The 27,966-nt window shown below is 38.8% G+C and overlaps 1 protein-coding gene across 4 annotated transcripts in view; it reads left to right on the top strand.

Annotated features, from left to right (window-relative positions):
• LOC135104187 (GDNF-inducible zinc finger protein 1-like) overlaps window positions 1–26,111 on the top strand; it is a 112,658-nt gene extending 86,547 nt beyond the window's left edge. For 3 of the 4 annotated variants that reach the window (XM_064011292.1, XM_064011295.1, XM_064011291.1), the window contains 4 exons: window positions 5,181–5,326; window positions 15,298–15,450; window positions 21,107–21,601; window positions 24,868–25,011. In XM_064011292.1, coding sequence (XP_063867362.1) covers window positions 5,181–5,326; window positions 15,298–15,450; window positions 21,107–21,601 — 794 coding nt within the window. In that variant the 3' untranslated portion in view covers window positions 24,868–25,011. Of the gene's footprint in view, window positions 1–5,180; window positions 5,327–15,297; window positions 15,451–21,106; window positions 21,602–24,867 lie in introns of all 4 variants that reach the window. The other variant, XM_064011294.1, reaches the window with a different exon arrangement.
• Window positions 26,112–27,966: the final 1,855 nt, after the last annotated feature.

The following is a 27,966-nucleotide window of genomic DNA, read 5'->3' as shown; positions in this document are numbered from 1 at the left end:
GGGGGTGAGAAAAACTGGCGGAGACATCTCAGAACACCTAACTCCATAGAAGCTGTTTTAGCCAGAGATGAGATGTGAAGTTTCCAATTTAGATTATAAGAAAAAGCGTGAAAATTTTATCCACAGGATCTCATGCTTGAAACAGCCGCATTAATCTGGCTTTGCCTAACATCAATCCTCCTCTACCGTTCCTTCCCCCCCTTCCCCTGCTGACCCATACTGAGTGCTGTTATAAACATACCTACCAGATAATGGAGAATAACCCATTGTTAAAAAGATTGCAAGAGAGGGTAGGAAAGTATCCACGCTGCTAATGCTACGAAATATGGATTTTTCCTTGGTCAGACCACCTCATTTTGTAGTTAAAAGCAGCAGGGAAAATAGGCACACTTGAAAACCACTTCATTATGGGAAAACTTTGAAAACAGCAATAGCAAATTCAAACAAAAATACAAGAATAAGCTCTCACAAATTTATTTCCAACATACGAGTAGAGTACCACCACATACCTGAAATACCCAGCACTGCAAGATGAAAAAACTATGAGAGAAGACTTATGGCTACACATGAAGCATTTTGCAAAATGAATCCCAATACCCAGTAACCAGTAAAATGCCTTGGAAGGTGATTGATGAGCCAAGCAGTCAGTAATGCATCAGTAGAAGGGCTATTTCAATAAGAGAGAGAGAGAGAGAGAGAGAGAGAGAGAGAGAGAGAGAGAGAGAGAGAGAGAGAGAGAGAGAGAGAGAGAGAGAGAGAGAGAGAGAGAGAGAGAGAGAGAGGCAATTTCAGGCATCCCAGACATTGCATACTTGCCTAATATTCAAATCACTCTAGCTCAAAACTTTGCAAGAGCCCAGTGGTTGTGCTACACACCATTGGATAGGAAATTTCATTCTGTGTTCAGAAGTATATATCCACTCTTGTTGAGACAAAAAGAAGTTGGTGAAAATTGCAGAAAACTGGCAGTCACTTTACAAGAAGTTTTATACTGTATTTTGTGCATGCTTAGTAGTGTTGGAAATTTGACATGCTTTTTTGTTATAACTTGTAGTACTTTTATAAACAACAAAATTTGAGCTTGATCAGTTAATTAGTTAAAGAGTTGGAATTTTTACTTCGCACATGTGCAGCACTGCTTCAGAGTTGACTTAAGGAATTTAATTAAAATTATAACATGACATTTCTTAAGTTTCATTAAAATTGCTTAGTAGTTTTTGAGAAATCCCATTTTCAGCACCCTTCTACTTTTGCAAGTTTCCCATTGACTTCACCCAATAGAAGAGATGAAAGCTAAATCATATAAAACTGACAGAGTTGTGGTATCATATAGTGCTAATTTTGTTACAATTGGCTGAGTAGTTCTGGAGATATTAGCGTTTGAATAGCATTACAGTCGGGCCAGGGCAGGCTGCTCAAAATGAAACAACTTCCATAGTGAATTTTGCTTTGCTCATAATAAAAGACTTGCTAGAAGTCCAATGATCTAGTTCCTGTACCACAGATAAGTCAAAAGACCTAAAAAAAACTAATGTCAAAGCACAGCTCCTCACCTGATTAGCTTTTGGGATAGAGTCTGGTAATGCTTCCTGAATGACAAAACAAATCATTTTTGCAATGCACCTAGAGTTACACACTGTTGTTCACAGGATTTATCCACAATCTACTTGAAGTAGAGGGACAAACTGAAAACTAACTATTCAGAGCAGCCACTTGACATAAAGAATGGCGAGCCCCATTTAACAATTCAGGCAGATTGGAGAACATATCCAGACCTTTCATTTTAGGTCACAAAGCATGGGGGAGAAGCAAGACAGACAAAGGACAAATTGAGACCAAAACAAGTGAAGTTATTGGACCTGCTTAAGACTGATAATTGTGAGATTCTGAGACCTGGGGCTGTATTAACAAAGATTCTCAGCCGTCTGCTCAGCCTTGCGCACTGTCCCACCTTCCTCTTCTTGAGTGGCCCTGCAAAGAGTCATAACCCAATCCCCAGACTGACATCTGTAGTGACCATTAGTTGGGAGCTCCAGACTCCAAGGCAATAGTGTGTTGAGTTTGTGTGGTGACAACCACCATGATAGATGCCTTGCTAACTTCCAAGACAACAACTAACTTGTCCTTGTCCACCAAGTAGAAAACTTTCTTCCCTTATTAAATGAGATGGCAAAGCTTTATCTTGCAAAAAGAACCACCTCTTTTGCAAAGTTGAGACTCCACCAAACCTTCCCACTGCCTGTGTTGGGAATGTCTGATCCTGAAAACCTTCTGCCAGCATTTTTTGTACTGAAGGGGTGACAGATTGGTCTAGTCAAGTGAGGATTTAACTCAGAAAAAGTTGAACTGCAGACCCATGTGAGAACCTACCTGAATTGTGGTGTTTATCATTCTCTCGTACTCTGACTGAGAGTCAATTACTATCAGCCAGTCATTCAAGTAGAATAGGACATTCACTCCTTCATCTGTTAGGTGTGAATGTACTGGGAACAGAACCTTGGTGAAAACCCTCTGTGCTATGTTTGTACCAAAAGGTAGGACATTGAACCAGTACAATTTCTCCTGAATTTGAAGAGTCAGAAAATGTTTGTATCTCTTTGTGTGTTCAGGAGAAAAGTTCTGTCAAAATTGAATTTGAGACCTCACCATGAAAACGTGCCATATTATCAATCAAGTAATGGGTGCACTAAGTTGTCAAGTGGGGCTGTGAGTCTTCTATATTTGAGTTCTGTATCTCTAATAGGTAGCAGGAACTGAAGACTGGTGGTGTGATGTGAGCTTGGAAAAGGTGGTGATTGGTTTGAACAGTGCACCCAAGATTTTGGTTTGATTTGAAACTTTCACAGAAGATACAAATATGGGTAGAGATCCATAGATATGAATTCAATAAATTAGAACATGTTAGATACTATTTTAGATCCTTGATGTCAGCTTACTTCACTTTTAAGATTATTTCTCATAAAATTAATTATGTAAATTATTGAAATTGAGGACTTATGCTTTATTGCACTGACTGTTCTATTCCACAAATTTCATCATCCCTTTGAAAAATACTGCACCCTTTTGCTAGGTTACCTTTTGTTTTTCCTCTGCCTGGTTTTCTTCATGTAACTCTTTCTTTATGTTTTGCTCCACAGTGCTTCTTGTGATTCTTCTCCCAGAAATTCACTACCTACATCTATCCATCTTCTATGTTTCCTGACACATTTTTTTGGTGCTCTTTGCTTATCATTAGTTTTATTTAATCTATTGCTTCTATTGGCCTTCAAAATCCTACTCCTCATTTTTATCATCATAAAACATTACCTTGACATGCAGCTTTCACCACCACTCCCTGTAAGTTTCTTCCTTCACATTACTCCAGTATAGGGGCTGAGTGAGTGTTATAGATTGTATCCTCTAAGTTTTAATTATGTCTGGAAATACTTTACTGACCTATCAGAATTCAACATTTTGCTTATATACTTTTTTTTTCTTGTATACTTGACTGAATTTCTGGCTTACACCTTAATCCACTGGCTGATAAGACTTGTTACATATAGGGGCAATTAAGTTTCCAGAGACAAGTTTGTGAGTAGAGTGATGAGCCCTACAATTATTGTCTAATGAAAAAGTTGCCTTGGAATCCTTAGGAAGGCAAAGAAACTTTAAATAAGTGTTAACTTTTAGAATTAAATATTTGGAAAATAATTCCATTAATATTTTTGCAGTAATCCACACATCTGCCTGTGTGCAATAGACTACTGGTAATTTTCACTTAAATTCTTTAATGCTCAGGATTTGCTATATTTCCCAACATTATATTCTTCCTGATTACAAAATATGGGTGACTGGTGACTTGGCAGAGAAGTATTATCCTCTAGTTTTCTTTGCACAGTTATCAGGTGCATGTGGCATGGCCTGTTTTTAATTTCAGGCATCCAGATTATTTTGGATTTGGTCAAATTAAAATTTTTTTTGGATACTTTTTTTTTTTTTTTTACTATTTAGTCTTTGACATCAAAATAGTTCAAGGGATGTTCACACATAAATTGAAACATATATCCTTACAACCACCAGTGAGTGTTTCAGTAGCATATAATTACCAAGAGTTACCAGTGGACAAAACTTTCAGACAACTGTGACATGTTTAACAGACTGAAAAATTACTGAGAATTACACACATCCATATTTATAGTTCTTAGGCTTTTGATTTCACATTTTTTTTTCTTTTCCTTTCAGTACAACTGGTCTTCTCTCTAATTTGGAGTTCAGTATAAGGGAAATAAAAGGCCACAACTTAAAGCAATCCAAATTACTTTTTCCATACACAATTTTTTCCACCTTTCCCTAACCTGTTACTTTGTATAATGTTCTATTGCTTTTTGTTGGACAATAAAGCTACAATATGGAATATGGGAGTAACAGAGACTGTTTGTTAAATGTAATGGAAATTAAATGTTTGAGAAGTATGTATGTAATAACATGGAGGGACAGAATAAGAAATGAAGAGGTAAAAAGAACTGGTGTTTTGAGGGAGTTGGCTGGATGGACAGATGGTTTGGGCATGTGGAGAGAATGCAGGTCAGTAAAGAGAAATAATGTGATCAGATGTGCATGGTGAAAGGTTAAAAGGAAGACCACATCTAGAGTGGAGGAACTGGGTTGCATTGAATGACGAATGACTGCAGCAAGCAAGAGCGATTGTGGGTGATAGGTGAATGAAGAGCAATAGTGCTGAGTGCATGAAAATTATGCAGTCTTGTCAATCCCTTGGAGGGGGTGTGAGCATGTACCCAGTTAGAGTGCAGGGTCACTCTGCAGGAAGTACCTTGCATCTGCTGTGGCCTCAGGATTGGAGTAGGTGCAGGATAGGTAACAGTCTCACTATGAATGGGCAGAGGTAAATCACTGTATGCTATCATGCCTTGGTGTGGTATGTTTGTTGCCTGTTGTGCTGTGCCTGGGTTCCTGGCATTTAGTACAGTAGTCCATAAGACTCTTTCCACCATGGGCAAATGGGATTAGGAGTGTGATTGATTTTTGTGATGTGTTTGGGCCACCCTGTGTGGGATTGCTGGCATGACATATACAGTAGATAGATATGCATTTTATGAAATCATTGATTAAAGAAAGAATAATTATCAGGAATGCCTACAGCTGAGTTCAAGCTTAAATCCTGATCTTGTTTTTCCTTACAGGTGAAAGAGATTATGCATGTGAGATTTGTGGTGCCACCTATGTGACTGGGACTGATTTGCGCCGACATCGCCTCAAGCACAATGAAGTGAAGCCTTACCCATGTCATTTGTGTGAAAAGCAATTCACACGATCTCATGATCTCAAGGTGAGTTTGTCATTATGCCCTTGGCACTTTTCATCAAACTCAAAATTAGTAGAGTTGATGCAAGAATAAAATCTGAAATGTCTCAACTTTGTTGCTTATTGAATGTTTTTTGTGTTCAAAAGGTTTTGATATGCCTAAACCAACAGCAAAAGTTTTGCCAAAATTCCTAAAAGAGGATGACCAAGACTCAGCAAGGAAAGCCAGAAGATCACCAGTAGAGTGGCCTTGACAGAACTCATACTGGCAATCAGATATAAGGTTGTGAAGTGATAGATGTTTAAGAATCTTCCTGTTGAGGATTAAAAACTTTAGATAGGTAGGAAATCAAACCAGTAAGACAGTAGTTTGAGGGATTAGAACAGTCACCCTTTTTAGGAACAGGCTGAGTGTAGGCAAACTTCAAGCAAGAAGGAAAGATAGATGTTGATTATTTTAGTTGTGTTGTAATCCTCCAACTTACCTTTAAGGTAAGACAGAGTCTATGCAGGAACTGCACTAATTATCTATACACCAAGCACATCAAAGTTGAAGTCCAGGTTATCTAGAGTTAAGGCTGGGGCTCTCACAGTGGGATAAGTCACAAACGCAGTTCAGAAAAGCTAATATTATTTATCAACCAGTAAATAAACATTCCAACAATACATGCAGGCAACAAAAGACAATAACTCCACCACATATTAAAACTGAGTAAGTTTTCGATAAATCTTAACTATTCACTTTACTTTAGTAGGGCTTTATCAGCCAACTCAGGTCATTCAGTAACACATAACACATAAACATATAAATGCACATCACATAAAAGAATAATCAAATCCAACATTAAAATATTAGCACTACATGCAAAGCACCACAAAAGATATTAAATCACACATTAAGATTCAGTATTATATCAACCCATGAAAAATAACATATAATATATGGAGACCACAGTATACTGTAAATAACATACTAAGTCAAGACACACAAGTCACTTAAGAAAAATTTTCTAAGTATTACTTATGACCAGGGTGAGACAGAAAATGACTGGGAGCTTCATGGTGCTGTTAAGTGTGAGCACCTTCCAAAAAGTTGTAACACTCCACTCTTGGAGTCTAGTTAGGGTCTGAAAGAATCGTTCTCTGCTTCACCTTGTATTCAATTTTGATGATGGTGATGTCGACCTACTTACATTGCTACCTACTGCTACATAAGGAGTTATCCTTTAAGGTTTAAAATCTAACTAGTTAGTACACTCATCTCTTCCTTCAATATGCACAATCACCAGGATGTTTATGCTTCACTTAGTAATATGTAGGTTCGTAAGAAACATGTCCTGGTGGGAGTCTATGGTTAATCACCTTTACACACAAGCAGGTGTAGCTTTTCTATGCCCTTCTAGCTCACACATTACTGAGGCTAATAGTGGCTCACTGTTTTGTGAGGCCATCAACTTGCATAGGCTGGCCCTATCTCTATTTCATTAAAGTACATCTGTAAGTTTGGAGTAATGGTAAAATTGATTATTGATAGCTCCTGCCTGAGTCACCTTTACTCAGCATTTGGGTGCCTTGGCATCAGGGCAGGCACTGTCCTGTTCATGACCAGGGATGATGTAAGTGGGTGACATGGCCTCATGAGGGGTCATGCTGGGGATGTTACTATGGATGGTGTAGGCGCTGGCGTCGTCAGGGGCAATGCTATAGGCCTGGATGCCTTGGCTACAACAGTTGAAGGAGTTTGACTAGGCAAAGTGCAAGCATGGAGACACAGTTTTGGAAAACAATGGGAGGGACCCCATCAGGTCCATGAGCCTCCCAAGGGTTTAGGATAGCAAGGGCATGGAAAACATCAATGCACATGATTTTAATGGGTAGCATGAAGTAGGTAGTTGGATGGTGGAGGAGAGGGAGGAAGAAGCCCTGAATCATCCAAGGTTTGAGCAAAGTTCAGCTTTAGAAAGAGATGAGATGGCAGTGGTGCCATCAGGTTGAAATAAAGGAAGGAAAGATAAAGAAACAAAATTATTGGAGATGTTTTTGGCTAAGTGACAAGTCATGAGGGGAGTTGGATCTTGGAAGATTTTGACACTTTCTGTTAATGAAGAACAGACACTTGTTTAGGTCATGCTGATACAGGTTGGTCTGGTTGGACAAAGCCTATGTTAACTTGCTGTGTATAGGAAATTAATGGATCAGGCTTGACTACTTTTACATTTTTAATGTATATGTACATGTATAGACCTTATTTATTAGTCTGTTATAGGACAAAATTTTGATATGTAAATTATATATATATATATATATATATATATATATATATATATATATATATATATATATATATATATATATATATATATATAATTTTTTTTTTTTTATTAATTAATTTATTTTTTTTCTAACCCTGTGGAAGACAGACAAGCTCATATTAACATCAAAGACAGGAAGTGGCTGGAGAGTGTGATATCAGTCTTCACAACTCATCCCTGCCACCAGCAAAGGGAGTTGCCATATGGTTGTTGCTGAACTTTCTGATATGAGTGTAAAAGTGGTAAGAAAACCTGGGTCAGATCAGGAGCAGTTTATTCTCTAACGTTTCAACAGGAAAGTCCTCTTCAGAAAGTCTCTGAAGAAGACTTTCCTGTCGAAACATTAGAGAATAAACAGTGCTTCTGATTCGGCCCAGGTATCCTTACCACCTTTACACTCATTTGTCTAGCTCCTACACTTGCTGATATGGTTGTTGCTGAACCTACTCAGTTTTATGATTGAGTGACAAATGAAGGAGTGGACCCAGAAATCTGTGTGATTGAGGCATGCGAAGGCCATCCCATTCTTCCTGTATTAGAAAACGAGATTTCAAACACATTATGTAGAACACATGGGGCTGGGTGACATGCCTTGTGCATCATAGTGAAATGGTTGTTAATACTTGACCTAAAATTGTGAAAGGATTACCATAAGAAGTTGCCATCCTTCTGTTTTGCAGTGATTTTTGCAGTCATTATAGTTGAGGAAAATGCCATTTAATGCCTCAAAAACTCAATTCCTCCATATATCATCTCGATACAAACTTTCAGATAACTATCTCTTCTTCAATGACACCTACCATATTTGATGGCTCATAAGACGCATGGGCTCATAAGATGCACCCAGTTTTGGCAGACATTGAAAAACAAAATGAATAAAAATAAAATAAATAAATAAATAAATAAGTAAATAAATGAGCAGATTTAAGCTCTGAATATGAAGTGAAGGATTTCACCTGACATTTGAAGACTCTCATATATATATATATATATATATATATATATATATATATATATATATATATATATATATATATATATATATATATATATATATATATATATATATATATATATATATATATATGAGGGACATTGGCCAAGGGCAACAAAAATAAAATAAAAAATAAATAAATAAAAAAAAAAACACTGAGATGTCAGTCCCAAAAAAGGGTCTAAAGCAGTAGTCAAAAATTGAAGGATAAGTGTCTTGAAGGAATTCAAGTCATTGGAAAGTGGAAATACAGAAGCTGGCTGGGAGTTCTAGAGTTTACCAGAGAAAGGAATGAATGATTGAGAAAACTGGTTAACTCTTGCATTAGAGAAGTGGACAGAATAGGGGTGAGAGAAAGAAGAAAGTCTTGTGCAGCAAGGAGGGGAGGCATGCAGTTAGGAAGATCAGAAGAGCAGTTAGCATGAAAATAGCGGTAGAAGACAGCTAGAGATGAAACATTACGGCGATAAGAGAGAGGCTGAAGACAGTCAGTTAGAGGAGAAGAGTTGATGAGATGAAAAGCTTTTGATTCCACCCTGTCTAGAAGAGCGGTATGAGTGGAACTCCCCCAGACATGTGAAGCATACTCCATACATGAACAGATAAAGATAAGGCCCTTGTACAGAGTTAGCAGCTGGGGGGTAAGAAAAACTGGCGGAGATGTCTCAGAATACCTAACTTCATAGAATCTGTTTTAGCTTGAGATGAGATGTAAAGTTTCCAGTTCAGATTATAAGTAAAGGACAGACCAAGGATGTTCAGTGTAGAAATGGGGGACAACTGAGTGTTATTTAAGAATAAGGATAGTTGTCTGGAAGGTTGTGTCAAGTTGATAGATGGAGGAATTGAGTTTTTGAGGCATTGAACAATAACAAGTTTGCTCTGCCCCAATCAGAAATTTTAGAAAGACTGGAAGTCAGGCGTTCTGTGGCTTCCCTGTGTGAAATGTTTACTTCCTGAGGGACGTCTATGAAAAGACATGGAAAACTGCAGGGTGGTATCATCAGCATAGGAGTGGATAGGACAAGAAGTTTGGTTTAGAAGGTCATTGATGAATAATAAGAGAGTGGGTGACAGGACATAACCCTGAGGAACACACTGTTAATAGATTTAGAAGAACAGTGACTGTCTACCACAGCAGCAATAGAATGGTCAGAAAGGAAACTTGAGATGAAGTTGCAGAGAGAAGGATAGAAACCGTAGGAGGGTAGTTTGGAAATCAAAGCTTTGTGCCAGACTCTATCAAAAGCTTTTTGATGTATCCAAGGCAACAGCAAAAGTTTCACCAAAATCTCTAAAAGAGGATGACCAAGACTCAGTAAGGAAAGCCAGATCAACAGTAGAGCAATCTTGACGGAACCCATATTGGTGATCAGATAGAAGGTTGTGAAGTGATAGATGTTTAAGAATCTTCCTGTTGAGGATAGATTAAAAACTTTAGATTGACAGGAAATTAAAGCAATAGGACAGTAGTTTGAGAGATTAGAATGGTCATCCTTTTTAGGAAAAGGCTGAACGTAGGCAAACTTCCATCAAGAAGGAAAGGTAGATGTTGACAGACAGAGCTGAAAGCGTTTGACTAGGCAAGGTGCAAGCATGGAGGCACAGTTTCAGAGAACAATAGGAGGGACCCCATCAGGTCCATAAGCCTTCTGAGGGTTTAGGCCAGTGAGGGTATGGAAAACATCATTGCTAAGAATTTCAATAGGTAGCATGAAGTAGTCAGAGGGTGGAGGAGAGGGAGGAACAAGCCCAGAATCGTCCAAAGTAGTTTTTAGCAAAGGTTTGAGTAAAGATTTAGAAATAGATGTGATAGCAGTGGTGCCATCTGGTTGAAGTAAAGGAGGGAAAGAAGAAGCAAAGTTATTGGAGATATTTTTGGCTAGATGACAAAAGTCATGAAGGGAGTTAGATATTGAAAAATTTTGACACTTTCTGTTAATGAAGGCTTGTTGGAGAAAAGTATGGTTCTGGGCAGAAATATAAAGCGCACGAGATTCTGGTGATGGAAGGCTTAAGTACCTTTTGTGGGCCACCTCTCTATCATGTATATTACGAGAACAAGCTGTGTTAAACCAAGGTTTGGAAGGTTTAGATCGAGAAAAAGAGTGAGGAATGTACGCCTTCATGCCAGACACTCTGTTATGCACTCAGCACACAAAGATGGGTCTCCGACATGGAAGCAGTAGTCATTCCAAGGAAAATCAGTAAAATACCTCCTCAGGTCTCCCCAACTAGTAAAGGCAAAATGCCAGAGGCACCTTCGCTTAGGGGGATCCTGAAGAGCGATTGCAGGGATAGGACAAGATACAGATATGAGATTGTGATTGGAGGAGCCCAATGGAGAAGAGAGTGTGACAGCATAAGCAGAAGGATTAAAGGTCAGGAAAAGGTCAAGAATGTTGGGTGTATCTCCAAGACAGTCAGGAATATGAGTAGGGTGTTGGACCAATTGCTCTAGGTTGTGGAGGATAGCAAAGTTGAACACTAATTCACCACGATGGTCAGTGAGGGGAGAGGAAAGCCAAAGCTAGTGGTGAACATTGAAGTCTCTAAGAATGGAGATCTCTGCAAAAGGGAAGAGAGTCAGAATGTGCTCCACTTTGGAAGTTTTGTCAAAGAATTTCTTATAGTTAGAAGAGTTAGGTGAGAGGTATACAGCACAGATGAATTTAGTCTGAGAGTGACTCTGTAGTCATAGTCGTAAGAAAATTATTACAAGATGAGGAACAGGGACTGGAATGAGAAGTGGAAGAAGCATATAGAATTAGAAAATATAGTGAAGGAGAGGTAAAAGACCATTAAAAGTGAGAATGAGATCCCAAGTTGCAGTAGAGGAGATCCTAGTGAGAACCAGGAAGCTGGCTGAAAGTTCAGAGTATATTTGGGTAAAAAGAGATATGAACTTGGAAAAGGAAAAAGGGAGGGATCTGAAAAATGAAGCTAAGGAAAAAAGAGAGAAGGACAGAGACCAAGATTAAATTTTATTGGAGGGTACTAGATATGAGAGAAAAAAAGAGAGAAGGACAGAGACCAAGATGAAATTTTATTGGAAGGTACTAGATATGAGACTAAAGAAGTGGTATATTTGGGAAAGGGAACAAGAAATAAAAGAACCGCAGTAGCAGACAGACAAATTGCATGTGGTGGGAGAAGTAGTACATTAAGAGTAATATATACAAACATAGACAGGTTACTTCTTTCAGGTGTACTGGAAGTGAGAGAATACTTAAAGGAAAATAGACCAGATGTGTTGTGCCTAACCGAGACAAAGTTAAAAGAGGAAGTCCATTTAAGCTTCAAAGAAGAGGTATATAATTATTGGAGGAGAGACAGAAAGGGAAAAGGAGGAGGAGTACTGATAATGGTATGAGATGATATATATGTGGAAGAAGTGCAATATGGAGATGGCATGGTGGAGGTCATAGGCATAACAATCAGAACCGGAGGGAGAGAAAGGAGGAGGATCATATCAACGTATGTGCCACCGAAGATTAATACATGGAGGCTGGAGGATCACAAGGAAATGCAAAAGGAAGTGTTGAAGTGCCTACACAACATAAGGAAGGAGAGTAAAATACTTCTAGTGGGAGACTTTAACTGCAAAAATGTAAGCTGGGAGGAGATGGAAGTTTATGGAAATGCTGGACCGTGGAGTGAAGAAATGTTACAGTGAATACAATGGTGAATACAGTATGGTGAATACAATGGACCAATGGGTGGAGGAATTTACAAGATACAGAGGGGAGAAGGAACCATCTGTGCTAGACCTGGTATTCACAAAAAAAAAAAAAAAAAAACTGGAGCCCAGTCCAACCATCAAATACTTCAGTTAAATGGGAAAAAGTGACCATGTGGTGTTAGAAAGTGGTACTGCAAGATTGGGAAGTTCTATCTTGTAAGGAGGATTATAAAAATGGGAGACTAAATCACGCAAAGACAAATTTTACAGAGTTAAGAAAATTCTTTGAGAGTATTAATTGGAAGGGATTTATGGAAGGCAAGACAGTGCAAGAGAAATATGAAACATTCCTGAAAAAGTACAGTGAGGGTGTGCAGAAGTATGTAATGTACCTGTATATAAAATAAGGAGGAGCAAACATATTTGGTATTATGTCAGAGGTACAGAAGCTAAGAAGAGAAAGGATATAGCTTGGAAGAAACTGAAGAAACAAAGAAATGAAAATAATAGACAGCAGTATAAGGAGGCAAGGAATGAGTATGTTGAAAAAGGAGAGGAGAAACAACTTAAAAAGGATGTGGTAAAGAAATGTGAAGAAGAGCCCAAGCTTTTTTACAGATATATCAATGGAAAGATGACAAGCAGAGAGACCATTAACAAGATAGTAAAGGAAGGAAGGATATATCAAATAGCAGAAGAGATGAGTGAAATTATGAATGAGAATTTCAGGTCTGTGTTCAATGTGAAAGCAGCTTTTATGGAACCAAACGGGTAGGTGAGGCCAGGGGGGGGAGGGGTTATGGGAAATCTTGATGGAAAATCATGAAATTGTCAAATTGTTAGAGAAGTTGGATGTCAGGAAAGCAATGGAGCCTGATGGAGTGTCAGGTTGGACACTAAAGGAATGTAGAGAACAAATGGTGGAGCCAATTTGGGATGTGATTAGCAGCTCACTGATAGAGGGACCAGTACCAAGAGAGTGGAAGAGAGCAAATATAGTGACAATACACAAAGGAGGAAAGAGGACTAAGCCACTAAATTATAGACTAGTGTCGCTAACTATTGTTGTGGGCAAGATCTGTGAAATAGTGATCAAGGAAAAGTGGATGAAATATTTGGAAGAGAACGAAGTTATAACAAATAGTCAATTTGGTTTCAGAAAAGGAAGGTCATGTGTGACAAATTTACTAAGTTTCTATACTAGAGTAATAGATGAAGTACAAAACAGAGATGGGTGGTTAGGTGCAGTGTACTTGGACATCAAAAAAGCTTTTGATAAAGTTCCATATAATGTAATGTAACAAACAGAATATCACAAGGATCAGTGTTACCACCCATTATGTTCCAAATATACATCAGTGATATGCAGGGTGGGGTTTGAGCAGTTATATTAGTCTGTTTGCTGATGATGCAAAATTGTTAAGAGTAATAAAAAGCCATGTTGATTGTATAGAGTTGCAAAGAGATATTGACAAGATTTATGGGTGGAGCAAGAAGTGGAAATTGGAATTCAATGCTAAGAAATGCCATGTGATGCAATTGGGAAAGAGTAAAAGAAGACCTGCATGGGACTATAAAATGTGGGAGGAAGTAATAATGAGTAGCAAGGAGGAAAAAGACCTAAGAGTGGTTTTTCCAGATACCCTGACCCCAGAATGGCATATAAATGAGATATTTAGCTCGACATACAGGATGTTAACAAATATTAAGGTGGCATTTCATTACATGGGTAAGACTATGATAAAAAAAAAATTATAGCCACTATGCTATGTCCCAGACTGGAATATACAGCAGTTGTGTGGTCTCTGCATATGAAGAAAGACATAAAGAAGTTGAAAAGAATTCAGAGAGCAGCTACAAGGATGGTACTGGTGCGAAAGACCTAACATATGAAGAGAGGTTGAAGGAAATGGGACTGCCAACTTTGCAAGTTAGATGAGAAAGAGATGTAATAATGATGTATAAAATAGTTAACCACATTGAGAAAATAGACAAGCAGGATCTGGTATTGCTGGAAGAAGATGAAGCTGGATGGATGAGATGGCACTCAAAGAAGATCAGGAAGAGTCAGTGTTTGAGGGACATTAAGAAGTACAGTTTTTCACATAGAACTGTGGATATCTGGAATGGTCTAAATGAGGATGTTGTTACAGCATCAAATGTGCATAAATTTAAGGAAATCCCGGATAAATATAGATATGGAGATAGGACACCATGAGCCCTTCTTGAACCTTGTATTATACAACTAGGTAAACACACACACACACACACACACACACACACACACAGTTCTAGGTCATGCAGCCAGAATAAATAAACATTTTCATTGTTTTCAATACCCCGAGTCTTGTGGTCCTTGAGTTTGGCATTATACCTTGGGAAGAAAGCAAGTGCAAAATTACCAGAGATAATTTTTTGTGTATTTATTTATTTATTTATTTTATTTATTTATTTATTTATTATTATTATTTTTATTTATTTATTTATTTTATTTTATTTTATTTTATTCTATTTTATTTTATTTATTTTTTTATTTCTGCCCTTAGGAACCAGTTCATTTTTTTCCAATGAGTTTTGATGAATTGTTTTTTTTTAACCTTTGTCCATGAGATGTGAAAGTAGAGTGATAAAGACAGTGGTCATACAAGTGAAGAAAAACAATTTTCATATAAGAAAGTGGAAGGAGTTTAGTAGATATAAATGTTGAATATTGTATAGGAATATTGCCATGCAACATTCAACACTTGTATTACATGTTAAACTCCCCAAATTCTTTCTTAGAAATCATTTTTTTCACTTTTTTGCCAACTGCACTTCTCACTCTACTCTCACAGGTCATGCATAAAAGTTAAAGTAAAAAATAAAGGAGAAAAGTTGAATGGGAAAAATTGTGGATATGTGAATATGTGAATGGAAACTTGCAAATATGGAAGAAAATGTGGGCTTCTTGTAGAAGCTATCATTTTATGGAATATAACATGTTCCTATAAGCCTATTAATCTTTTCAGGTTCACCTGCGCTACCACAACAAGGAATTACGCTACACATGTGATGTTTGCAATAAGCAGTTTGTAGAATCTGGGAATTACAAACGTCACATGCGGCGACACACTGGCGAGAGGCCATACACCTGTGTTATTTGTTTGCTCACCTTCTCACAGGTAATGCAGTCATTCCTATATCCATATCTGTATTATGATAAAAAAGTTTAAGAGAAAATGGTTGTAAGCATTCTCTCTCTCTCTCTCTCTCTCTCTCTCTCTCTCTCTCTCTCTCTCTCTCTCTCTCTCTCTCTCTCTCTCTCTCTCTCTCTTCTATATTAGTCCATGTGAGTTTACTGCAGGACAAAGGCCTCTTATAATCATTAGGTAGTGGTTAAGCCATATATTTCAACACTCTGCCTTAGGAACTTGAGATGAAGTTAGAGAGAGAAAGATAGAAGCTGTAGGAGGGTAGTTCGGAAATCAAAGCTTTGTGCCAGACTCTGTCAAAAGCTTCTGATATGTCTAAGGCAACAGCAAAAGTTTCACTAAAATCCCTAAAACAGGATGACCAAGATTCAGTAAGGAAAGCCAGATCACCAGTAGAGTGACTGTGACAGAATCCATACTGGCAATCAGATAGAAGATTGTGAAGTGATAAATGTTTAAGAATCTTCCTGTTGAGGATAGATTAAAAAATTTTAGATAGGCAGGAAATTAAAGCAATAGGATGGTAGTTTGAGGGATTAGAAAGGTCACCATTTTCAGGAAGACTAAATGTAGGCAAACTTCCAGCAAGAAGGAAAGTTAGATGATGACAGAGTTGAAAGAGTCTGACTAGGCAAGGTGCAAGCACAGAGGTGCAGTCTCAGAGGACAATAGGAGGAACCCCATCAGGTCCATAAGCCTTCTGAGGGTTTAGGCCAGCGAGGGCATGGAAAACACTTTTGCAAAGAATTTTAAAAGATAGCATGAAGTAGTCAGATGGTGGAGGAGAGGGAGGAACAAGCCCAGAATTGTCCAAGGTAAAGTTTTTAGCAAAGGTTTGAGCGAAGAGTTTGGCTTTAGAGATTGATGTGATAGTAGTGGTGCTATCTGGTTGAAATAAAGGAGGGAAAGAAGAAGCAAAGTTATTGGAGATGTTTTTAGCTAGGTGCCAAAAGTCATGAGGGGAGTTAGATCTTGAAAGATTTTAACACTTTCTATTAATGAAGGAGTTTTTGGCTAGTTGGAGAACAGACTTGGAATGGTTCCAGGCAGAAATTTAAAGTGCATGAGATTCTGGTGATGGAAGGCTCGAGTACCTTTTGTAGACTACCCCTCTATCATGTATAGCATGAGAAAGGCTGTGTTAAACCAAAGAGTGAAGAATGTACACCTCCATGCCAGACATTATCACTTATTATGTGCTCAGCACACAGAGACGTGTCTCTGACATGGAAGCAGTAGTCATTCCAAGGAAAAATCAACAAAATACCTTCTCAGGTTCCCCAACTAGCAGAGGCAAAATGCTAGAGGCACCTCTGCTTAGGGGAATCCTGAGGAAGGATTAGAGCGATAGGACAAGATACAGATATGAGATTGTGATCGGAGGAGCCTAGTGGAGAAGAAAGGGTAACAGCATAAGCAGAAGGATTAGAGGTTAGGAAAAGGTCAAGAATGTTAAGCATATCTCCAAGACAGTCAGGAATATGTAGGGTGTTGCACCAATTGCTGTAAGTTGTGGAGGATAGCAAAATTGAAGGCTAGTTCACCACGATGGTCAGTGAAGGGAGAGGAAAGCCAAAGCTGGTGGTGAACATTGAAGTCTCCAAGAATGGAGATCTCTGCAAAAGGGAAGAGTCAGAATGTGCTCCATCTTGGAAGTTAAGTAGTCAAAGAATTTCTTATAGTCAGAGGAGTTAGGTGAGAGGTATACAACACAGATAAATTTAGTTTGAGAGTAACTCTGTAGTCGTAGTGAGATGGCAGAAAACTCGGAAGATTCAAGAGCGTGGGCATGAGAGGAGGAGGCAGTAGACATCTGCCGAAACGATAATTACTCCCAGTGAGGTCTAAAGCACTGTTCAGGGGGTGCTGTGAACTTATCATTAAACCCAGCTGTGACTTCACTGAACGTTTCCCTTTGTGTCTCACAACACAAGGGGGCAGTCACAGCCTGCCCTCTAAAGACAACTCTCTTCCTCCACACAAAACTACAAGCACCTAATAACACACACACCCTTCACTCAAAAATTTTAAAATCATCATGGTGACTCCTACACCAGCCTCGGAGCCCCCATCTGGGGAGGGGACTATAAATGTCCCCAGGTCGGACTGCCTTTCTGTCGACGACCCTAAGTGTCTTAACACCCCCCTCAGCTTTTTCTACATTAACTTCTGCAATATTCGCAGTCTAAGATCTAATTTTCAATCTGTAGAACACCACCTCTCCTCTTCTAAACCTCATCTTCTTTTCCTCACTGAAACTCAGGGGTCTGAGGCCACTGACAGTAGTCCCTTTTCTGTTCCCTCCTACTTTCTCTATCCTCATTTTCGATCCAAAGCTGGATGCTGCGTTTATGTGCGCAATGACTTAACCTGCTCTCGTGCCCACGCTCCTGAATCTTCCGAGTTTTCCACCATCTGGCTACGACTACAGAGTCACTCTCATACTAAATTTATCTGTGCTGTATACCTCTCACCTAACTCCTCTGATTATGAGAAATTCTTTGACTACTTAACTTCCAAAGTGGAGCACATTCTGACCCTCTTCCCTTTTGCAGAGATCTCCATTCTTGGAGACTTCAATGTTCACCACCAGCTTTGGCTTTCCTCTCCCTTCACTGACCATCCTGGTGAACTAGCCTACAACTTTGCTATCCTCCATGACCTAGAGCAATTGATGCAACACCCTACTCGTATTCCTGACCGTCTTGGAGATACACCCAACATTCTTGATCTTTTCCTGACCCCTAATCCTTCTGCTTATGCTGTCACCCTTTCTTCTCCGTTGGGTTCCTCCGATCACAATCTCATATCTTTATCTTGTCCTATTGCTCCAATCCCTCCTCAGGATCCCCCTAAGCGAAGGTGCCTCTGGCGTTTTGCCTCTGCTAGTTGGGGGGACCTGAGGAGGTATTTTGCTGATTTTCCTTGGAATGACTACTGCTTCCGTGTCAGAGACCCGTGTCAGAGAAGTTAAGTAGTCAAAGAATTTCTCATAATCAGAGGAGTTAGGTGAGAGGTATACAGCACAGATAAATTTAGTATGAGAGTGACTCTGTAGTCATAGCCAGATGGTGGAAAACTCGGAAGATTCAAGAGCGTGGGCACGAGAGCAGGTTAAGTCATTGCGCACATACATGCAGCATCCAGCTTTGGATCGAAAATGAGGATAGAGAAAGTAGGAGGGAACAGAAAAGGGGCTACTGTCAGTTGCCTCAGACACTTAAGTTTCAGTGAGGAAAAGAAGATGAGGTTTAGAAGAGGAGAGGTGGTGTTCTGCAGATTGAAAATTAGATCTTAGACCGCAAATGTTGCAGAAGTTAATGAAGAAAAAGTTGAGGGGGGTGTCAAGACACTTAGGGTCGTCGACAGAAAGGCAGTCCGACCTGGGGACATATATGGTCCCCTCCCCAGATGGGGACTCCGAGGCTGGTGTAGGAGTCACCATGATGATTTTAAAATTTTTGAGTGAAGGGTGTGTGTTATTAGGTGCTTGTAGTTTTGTGTTGAGGAAGAGAGTTGTCTTTAGAGGGCAGGCTGTGACTGCCCCCTTGTGTTGTGAGACACAAAGGGAAACGTTCAGTAAGGTCACAGCTGGGTTTAATGATAAGTTCACAGCACCCCCTGAACAGTGCTTTAGACCTCACTGGGAGTAATTATCGTTTTGGCAGGTGTCTACTGCCTCCTCCATGTATGGAGTATGCTTCACATGTCTGGGGGGTTTCCACTCATACTGCTCTTCTAGACAGGGTGGAATCAAAATCTTTTCATCTCATCAACTCCTCTCCTCTAACTGACTGTCTTCAGCCTCTCTCTCACCACCGCAATGTTGCATATCTAGCTGTCTTCTACCACTATTTTCATGCTAACTGCTCTTCTGATCTTGCTAACTGCATGCCTCCCCTCCTCCCGCGGCCTCGCTGCACAAGACTTTCTTCTTTCTCTCACCCCTATTCTGTCCACCTCTCTAACGCAAGAGTTAACCAGTATTCTCAATCATTCATCCCTTTCTCTGGTAAACTCTGGAACTCCCTGCCTGCTTCTGTATTTCCACCTTCCTATGACTTGAATTCTTTCAAGAGGGAGGTTTCAAGATACTTATTCATCAATTTTTGACCACTGTTTTGACCCTTTTATGGGACTGGCATTTCAGTGGGCATTTTTTTTTTATTAGATTTTTGTTACCCTTGGCCAGTGTCCTTCCTACATAAGAAAAAAAAAAAAAAATGAGAACAGGTTAAGTCACTGTGCACATAAATGCAGCATCCAGCATTGGATTAAAAATGATAAGGAAAGTAGGAGGAAATAGAAAAGGGGCTATTGTCACTTGCTTCAGACATCTGTGTTCCAGTGAGGAAAAGAAGATAAGGTTTAGGAAAGGAGAGGTGGTGTTCTACAGATTAAAAATCAGATCTAAGACCATAAATGTTGCAGAAGTTAATGAAGAAAAAGTTGAGGGGAGTGTCAAGACATTTAGGGTCAATACCAGAAGAGCAGTCTGACCTGGGAAAATTCGTGGTCCCCTCCCCAGATAAAGACTCCAAGGCTGGTGTGGGAGTCGCCATAATAATTTTGAGTGAAGGGTGTGTGTAATTAGGTGCTTGTAGTTTTGTGTGAAGGAAGAGAGTTGTCTTTAGAGGGCAGGCTGTGACTGCCCCCTTGTGTTGTGAAACACAAAGGGAAACATTCAGTGAGGTCACAGCTGGGTTTAATAACTTCACAGCACCCCCTGATCCAGTGATTTAGACCTTACTGGCAGTAATTATCATTTTGACAGGTGCCTACTGCCTACTCCAGTGTATGTTTACAGCTTAAAAAGGAGAGGGAGGGGGGGAAAGTGGAGATAGCCTTTTATTGGAAGTTTCATACATGCAGTGGAAAACAGTGAGTGAAACTAAAGGGAAGAGCTGAAAATTGGAAAATAACATATATACATGAATAGCTTTAAGTGACATTAAGTGATTTTCTAGAGAAGAAACTAAATATTGTGAACCTCATTGAAACTTTATTGACCTCACTGTCAAAAAAAAATTTCAATGAGGTTCACAATATCTAGTTTCTCCTCTAAATAATCACTTAATGTCATTTAAAGCTATTCATGTTTGTGTTACTTTCCAATTTTCAGCTCTTCCCTTTAGTTCCATTCACTGTTTTCCACTGCATGTATGAATCTTCCAATAAAAAGCCTTCTCCACCTCCCCCCTCCCTCTCTCTTCCATACATGATGTTCCTCTTCCCTAATTTTTATTGGCCTCACTTTGTAAAAAAAATAAATAAATAAATAAAAAAAATGGGAAAGAGGATCATGTATAGAAGAGAAACAGAACTGAAAAGGAGGGATGATGTTCTTGATGAAGACAGATATAATAGTAGATGGAGTTGAGTATGGTAGAGATGTGGCAGAAACCCTAAAGGTACAAGAATTAAGAGATAGGGATAAAAAAAAAATATATAGTGGTATATGTGCCATGTAAGACCATTGCATGATAAAGGATTCATGTAAGTGTTTACAGTTGTTGAAAGAATAGTTCTCTTTAAGCAAAGAGTATTTTTGGCAACTATATAATGAAGTCCCTATGAAAGATGTTTATGTAAGAAAATATTTATTTGGAAAATTTATTACTTACAGGTTCATCATATGAAGACACACATGAGAACAAGTCATCATGAAGAATCTGCTGGTGGAGAAGAAGGTCCTCAGGGAACCAGTAATGGACGAGGAAAGTTACCACCTCACCGCAACCCAAGAATTCTCATCAGACGAACACCAAAGCCCACTCAGATACATCAAGCTCCAGTTGCTCCATCTCACAGTCATTCTCACCCTCACCCACACCTTGCATCTCAGCCTCATGGAGTAGGAAACTCTAACAGTGGAGTTGCTGTACACTCAAGCCAATCTGTTTCACCCCCCATGGCTCACTCAGGGACTCTATCAGGAACAGTTGCACCTCATACCACCCAGATTTCCTCCTCAAGTGGAGCTCATCACTCAACAGCAGTTTCTGGGTTTCTCCACGGCTACAATTCCCACATATATAATCATGGTGTTATGCCACATTATCCTGCCCTATTTGATATGTGCCAGCCACAAAATGGAGTCAACCATCTTCCCATGCATTAGGTATGTATGTAATCTATTGATACCAACATTAAATTACACTCATCCCTCATATATCACAACACTCAGTTATCATGGTTAGGCTACAGGCGTCCCCTATTTACCATGATCTGTTTCAGATCACTGATCTGGTTGTGTGGTCCGTGTTCTATTTGCATATTGATCTAGATATACCCTGATGTAAGTGATCCAGATCATGATCTGGGTCAAGAGGTGGGTTATCGATGACACTTGCAGAGATACTTGAAGGGCCATATCAGCAGCTTAGGGGGACTTATTTAGGGAAATCACAAGAAAACAGCTGATATATCTGAGGAGGAAACTGAATGGTAATAAATTGTTGCAGAATGCTGCTGTAGGCACAGAATGTGTATAGTAGTGATAACAGATATCAGAAACAAGAGGGATATAACAAGCCACATCAAGCCTTGGTTTGTGGCATCTGATTATACTTCATCAGTCAGAAATAATACATCTTTATTTTTGAAGTACTACAATAATGGTGTCAATAGTGTCGGCATGTTGGCCAGACTAACCTCATCTTATGTCTGAATACTTCCTCATTTTACTATTTTGCACTTCACCACTGTGAGTACATTCAGCATGCTATGTGTTAAGAAAGCATTGTATGAAACTTATACAATGTTCATGGCCAGGCATGGAACCCTGTCTTATGCTACCATTTTTTTCACCTTTAAGGAGGTTACACATGGGAGGTGGCTGGGACTCAACGGTGGCTTTCTCAGCCCAACTGTTTCAAATAATGTAGGCTGTAGCCTTCACTAACACTTCCTTAGAGCACAGTGGCAAGCATCAATAGTCTACCACTTGTGACAGCTGGGCAGCAACTTGTCTGTAATGTTATTATTTTGATCAGTAATGGCTCCAAGTGCTCTTTTTACCTCAAGTGAATCCAAATCAAGGATCTAGAGCTGATCAGTGCTGTAAATAAAAGACACCTTATTTCATGGTACCTCAAAATACCTACAGTTTCCATTATCATGGGTGTACAGGGCTATATAATGATCATATGGCAGGTAGTTTTTTTCAGATTTATCAACGTAACCCTCTTGGTCTCTCCTGCAGTGACCCCTGCCTCCTCCACCCTCATAATCATGCACACCTATCTGCTGGAGAGGGATGACACCAGTCGCACCACAAATGTTTGATGTTTTTTGATTAGCTGTCATAATTAGGGAGTAGTGCATCACACACAAGGCAGCTACGAGTACATTACTTTTTAATTTTGATTTTAATTTTATCTTTTTTATTTATTTATTTTTTCTGTCATTTAATATGTTGGTGAATGAACAATGATTAGTCAATACACTCTGCTGCCTATTCTCATGCCTCACCATGTTTGGTTTGCCCTCATCTAACCACCCAAAACTTGCAGTGCAGACCCAGAAAGGGAAGGAAAAGGAAGCCAAGAATACAATATCTGTCGCTGAGGTGAAGGAGATAATTGAGTTGAGAGGGCAGCTTCACCACTTGTTTGAGCAAGATCTGGCCAGTGAAATGGTGATGCTTTAGGGCAATTTCTGTCCCCCATATGAGGACTGCTATTTCACACACCTTAAGACCATGAAACAGCACAAAATTGATGAGTTCCTGGCTCACCGTCAAACTCAGCCCTCACTTCCCATACCGAGGAAGAGCCTCAGTCTGGGCCATCAGGAGTCACCTTAGAGGTGATTAGCATCCTAGACAGTGATGACAACTGCCATCAGCAAGTTTGAAAGTGTCAACTGTTCACCTGAGCAGTATGAGAGGAACCCCATGTGTGAAGAATGCAGTAGGATACACAACAATGAACATGATTCATCCCAATGTAGTATTTGTTACGACAAATGTGCATTATGGTGACTGAAGAGCCTCTGGGAAAAAAAATTAATTGCTTCCAGGGAACCAGAAAATAATATAAAAAAATTTCCACAATTAAAAAAAAAACGTCAAAATGAGCAAATTTGCACTACTTTTGAGATAACACAACAGATATATACGGTACCCTCTTGAGTTTCATGCATTATCATCGAGTTTCATGCTGCTTTAACAAGAATCAGTCATGTTTACCTACTGTTCGTGTCATGTATACATACAGTAAATCCTGCCTAAGTCAGAGTGGTCTCTCTCTCTCTCTCTCTCTCTCTCTGTGAAAGTAAGAACAATCTTAAGGATTGGTAAATAGAATGAGACTTACTGAGAATGAAAATGAAGTATATATATGAGAGTAAGAAAGGATAAAGCAAAAATGACAGAATGAATGAGAGAGAGAGAGAGAGAGAGAGAGAGAGAGAGAGAGAGAGAGAGAGAGAGAGCACAAGGTATCACTCCTTGTCCATTATCTCTGATAGATAAGGGGAAGGGAAGGTGACAGGGAGGGAGGTTTGAGACAAGATGAAAGAAGGGAGAGGAAAGAAAAGGAGGTGGATAAGAGAGCAGGAACAGCTGGTGAGCTAGTTTTGCGAGTTTTAGTTTGTCATTCTGACTAAATATCTATTAAAATTTCAGTGCTTGCACAAATGGCAAGTTTATCTTGCCAGTTTTGGTTAGCTATTCTGATTAAATTTTTATTAGAATTCAAGTGCTTGCATGAGTGGCAAGTTCATTATGCCAGTTTTGGTTTGTTATTCAGATTAAATATTCATCAAAATTTCAGTGCATTATTGCAGTTGTACATTATAATGACCATGTGTTGTCGCATACCCTACTGTACCCCATACATAGGTGAATAAGATCCTTGCACAGAGTCAGCAGCTGGAGTGTGAAAATGATTTGATTTAGGCTGGATTCACACAAGCCACTTTTTGTGGTCATTTTATGGTAGCCACGAAAAAGTTGTGAATTATGGCAGGCGGAGCCATTTTTCAACCAACACTGTGGCCGGCCACAGTGTGTCATTCTGTAAGGTTTCCCTCACTAGAACATTGACAAAGAGAATACCTGTTTGGTATCTTCTGATGAGTTCCTTGTTATTAAGTTAATTCTCTACATCCTTTTTTGGGTAAATAATTCCTGAGCTGTAGATGTGGAGTGGCCACCTTGATTGTGGGAACATCTGTCACAACCTGCAGTAAGACAGGGTGGATTCAGTCTCACTAACCTGCCCAGATTCGACAGATGCATGCAGTTTATGACATCTTTTCTAAAAATGTGCCATTTTGTCCTTGCTATGGCATGTTTCATTGGTATGACTAAGAATGCTTTGTGAATACAACCCCAGGACCATGCATTTCCCTACATAAGTAAATTCATTTTTACATTTACAGAATGCTCTTAAAATGAAAATAATGACTGGTTGGCCTCATCACACAACTCATCTCCACTCCTTCTTCTAGCCTACACATCATCATCACTGCCAACTAAACTGCAAGTGTTTTGAATTATACTGCAAACTCAATCCTTCAAGAATGTGGATCATCTGACATTTGTAAAGCAAATTACAAAGTTGTGCTATGAGACATTGTTTGTGTTGTTTGCTATCAATTATGGAAATATGTTTTGCAGTCTGAATGAGCAATTACTGATGTGGTAGTGACAGGAATGAGTCACTGCAGATATCCTGACACTTGTAAACAAAGCACATAGAAAAGGTGTGCAATTTTGAGAAACTGATCATGTTATCCATTTATTAACCCTAGGGATATATTTAGTGGACAGAGTAAGTGTTTATTGTGATAGTGGCTTCAGTGTGCCCCCATCAGTTGCTGATGCTTGTAAACAAAGCATATTGGGAGGTTGGTTATCATCTGAAATGTTGCTTATGATGTCTGTCAATTTTAACCTTGGGAGTGTTTTGTAATCTGAGTGAGTAGTTACTGCTTTGGCAGCAACAGCAGCAACTGCTCATATATTTTATCCCTTTGCTCTGAGCTTCAAATGATTCTCCTCATAAAGGTATAATACCTTATATTTTGTAATTCCAAAAATAAGACACTTTCAATGGGTATCATAATTTGAATGCAAGAGCTTGAAGCTAGAGTTTGGTACCAAGCAGTGACAGTAATTACCAAAAACCAGCATTTTTTTTCTTGAGTAAATTTGAAGTTAATTCTTTACACCAGGAGTTGATGCATTTTAAATGGTATAGCAAATGGTTCTTCAGTAATATGATATTGTTCATGCCACAAAAGCTACTAATTTATAGCAAAACACTGAATTATTTACTAGCTTAAAGAATTGCTTATATGTTTTTACTTATACGGTGCACAGTTGCACTATTATGAATAAAGAAACAGTAAGGCTTTTCAGTATCTGATGTTGCTTCTCTTGCACAGCCCAGTTATTTTAACCTTGAGAACTTGCCTGAGTTTAATAATTATGAATGGGGAACTTTGAAAACTTTGTCAGTAGGTGGCATTATTTTACTGTACTTCTGGCATGAAAAGAGTTCGTAGTATTCAACTTGACTTTCCTACATTTGTGCAAGAAGCTCTTTGTCAAAGTATCAGCACACAAATGAGAGTCAGTAAACTTTGCAGCAAAAATATAGACACGAGACGAAAACCATAAATATTGTATTTCCTTGAAAACCAAACCATATTTTCAACATCTTGCAATACAACACAGTTTCTTCTTTATTTATATAAAAATAGTCCAAAATGAGTTCTGATCACCCTTCAAAAATGTTGAACTTAAATTTAGGTATTAGAAACTTGCTAATCTTTAGTATGTCAATATGTGTTTTGGTGTAAAGTTCATGCAATACACTGTACATGAAATGTACACTAAGCATGTGAAGCCAGGAACAGTTCTCTTCAGAAGATAAGTTCTGACCCACTGATGTTTACATCTGAAACATGGCATCACACTCACCAAACCACTTGCATCTGTCCCCTGACTCTCACTGCTCCTAGTGTACTGGTGTCAATATAGTATTTAATTTACTTTCTTTTGGGAGGCAGCTCTTGAATCTTCTCTCCTTGCCATCAACTCATGTGTAGCAAGCTAGTGAGAGAAACAAACCAATCTCAACTCGATAATGTCTTCTGCTTTGAATCTGAAGGGACAAAATTTACTACAATTATGTTCAGTAAAAGACATAGTAACTTACTAAAAATGAAAATTTTCAGACTTTAACATAATGTTATTTTGAGTTTTTCTTTAATGTAAGAAAAAATAACTTAGCTTTATTGCAAGATGTTAAACAATCAAGCTTACCAGTAAAATGCCTGGAAGGTGAATGACAAGCGAAGCCGTTGGTATAGAAAAAAATTGAAGCACCTGGTACATTGCACACTTGAGTAATATTCAAATCACTCTTGCTAAAAAGTTTGGAAAAGCCAAATGGTTGTGCTGTATACTGTTGGATAGAAAATTTCATTCTATGTTCAATGGTATGTGTATGCTTTTGTTGAGATGAACAAAAGTTGGTGAAAATTGCAGAAAACTGATGGCCGGTTTATAAAATCCCATTTTTGACACCCTTCTACTTTTTGCAAGTTACCCATTGGCTTCACCCAATACAAGAGATAAAGTTGTATAATTTAAAATTGATAAATTTGTGGTATCATATGATGCAAATTTCATTACAATCAGCCATGTAGTTCAGGAGATATTAGCATTTGAATAGTGTTATGGTCATGCTGGGCCAGGCTGCTCAAAACAAAGCAACAACCTCCATAGAAAACTTTGCTTTGCTCATAACAACTATGGTTCTGTCCTACATTTTTGCTATGAAGTTTGTGGATTACATTAGTTATCTGCACTGATAATTTGACAAAGCTTCTTACACAAATGTAGGAAAATAAAGATAATTAGGGGCTCTATTTGGGCAAATGGCCTAGTAACCCATGAGACATCTGGTAGAAGCCTCTACATAGAAGTCCCCAATTGCTGAATGCAAGAGGATAAAGTTGGTAGAGACAAACTAATAGTGGGGAGAATAATAATAATGATGGTGGTGGTGGTGGTGGTGGTGGTGGAGATGCAGTCACCTGCAATGTACATCTAGTATGGAGTACAGGCACTTACAGCAGTACAAATTAATTCTTGACTGCAAGCAAATGAGATGATACTAGTATGGATCAGTGGTGGCTCGTGACTGTTACTGATGGGGGGGCTGTCTCACAGACAAATAAAATCTTAAATGCTTTTATTGTTATTGTTTAACATACCATTGATTGATAGATTATAAAGATAGATAGATAATTATTTAATTCTTTAGGTCTTATCCTAACAGTAAATGCTTGACTTCCCTAGTGCTGGCTTAGGCTATTTGAAAAGGAAGTCCATTCTCCTGTTCCTGTTTTGTGCAAACAGATCAATAACTTTTTCATTTAAACCTGGCATATTATTCATAGAAATCTTCTCTATTGAAATCATGGCAAATGCATTTAGCCTCTCCATCCCTGACAAATTGAAAAACA

The sequence above is a fragment of the Scylla paramamosain genome, chromosome 10 (assembly GCF_035594125.1).
Source record: "Scylla paramamosain isolate STU-SP2022 chromosome 10, ASM3559412v1, whole genome shotgun sequence".
In the NCBI taxonomy this organism is placed as follows: Eukaryota; Metazoa; Arthropoda; class Malacostraca; order Decapoda; family Portunidae; genus Scylla; species Scylla paramamosain.
Note: the sequence above shows the minus strand (reverse complement) of the source record. Positions and strands in the feature narration are given on the sequence as shown.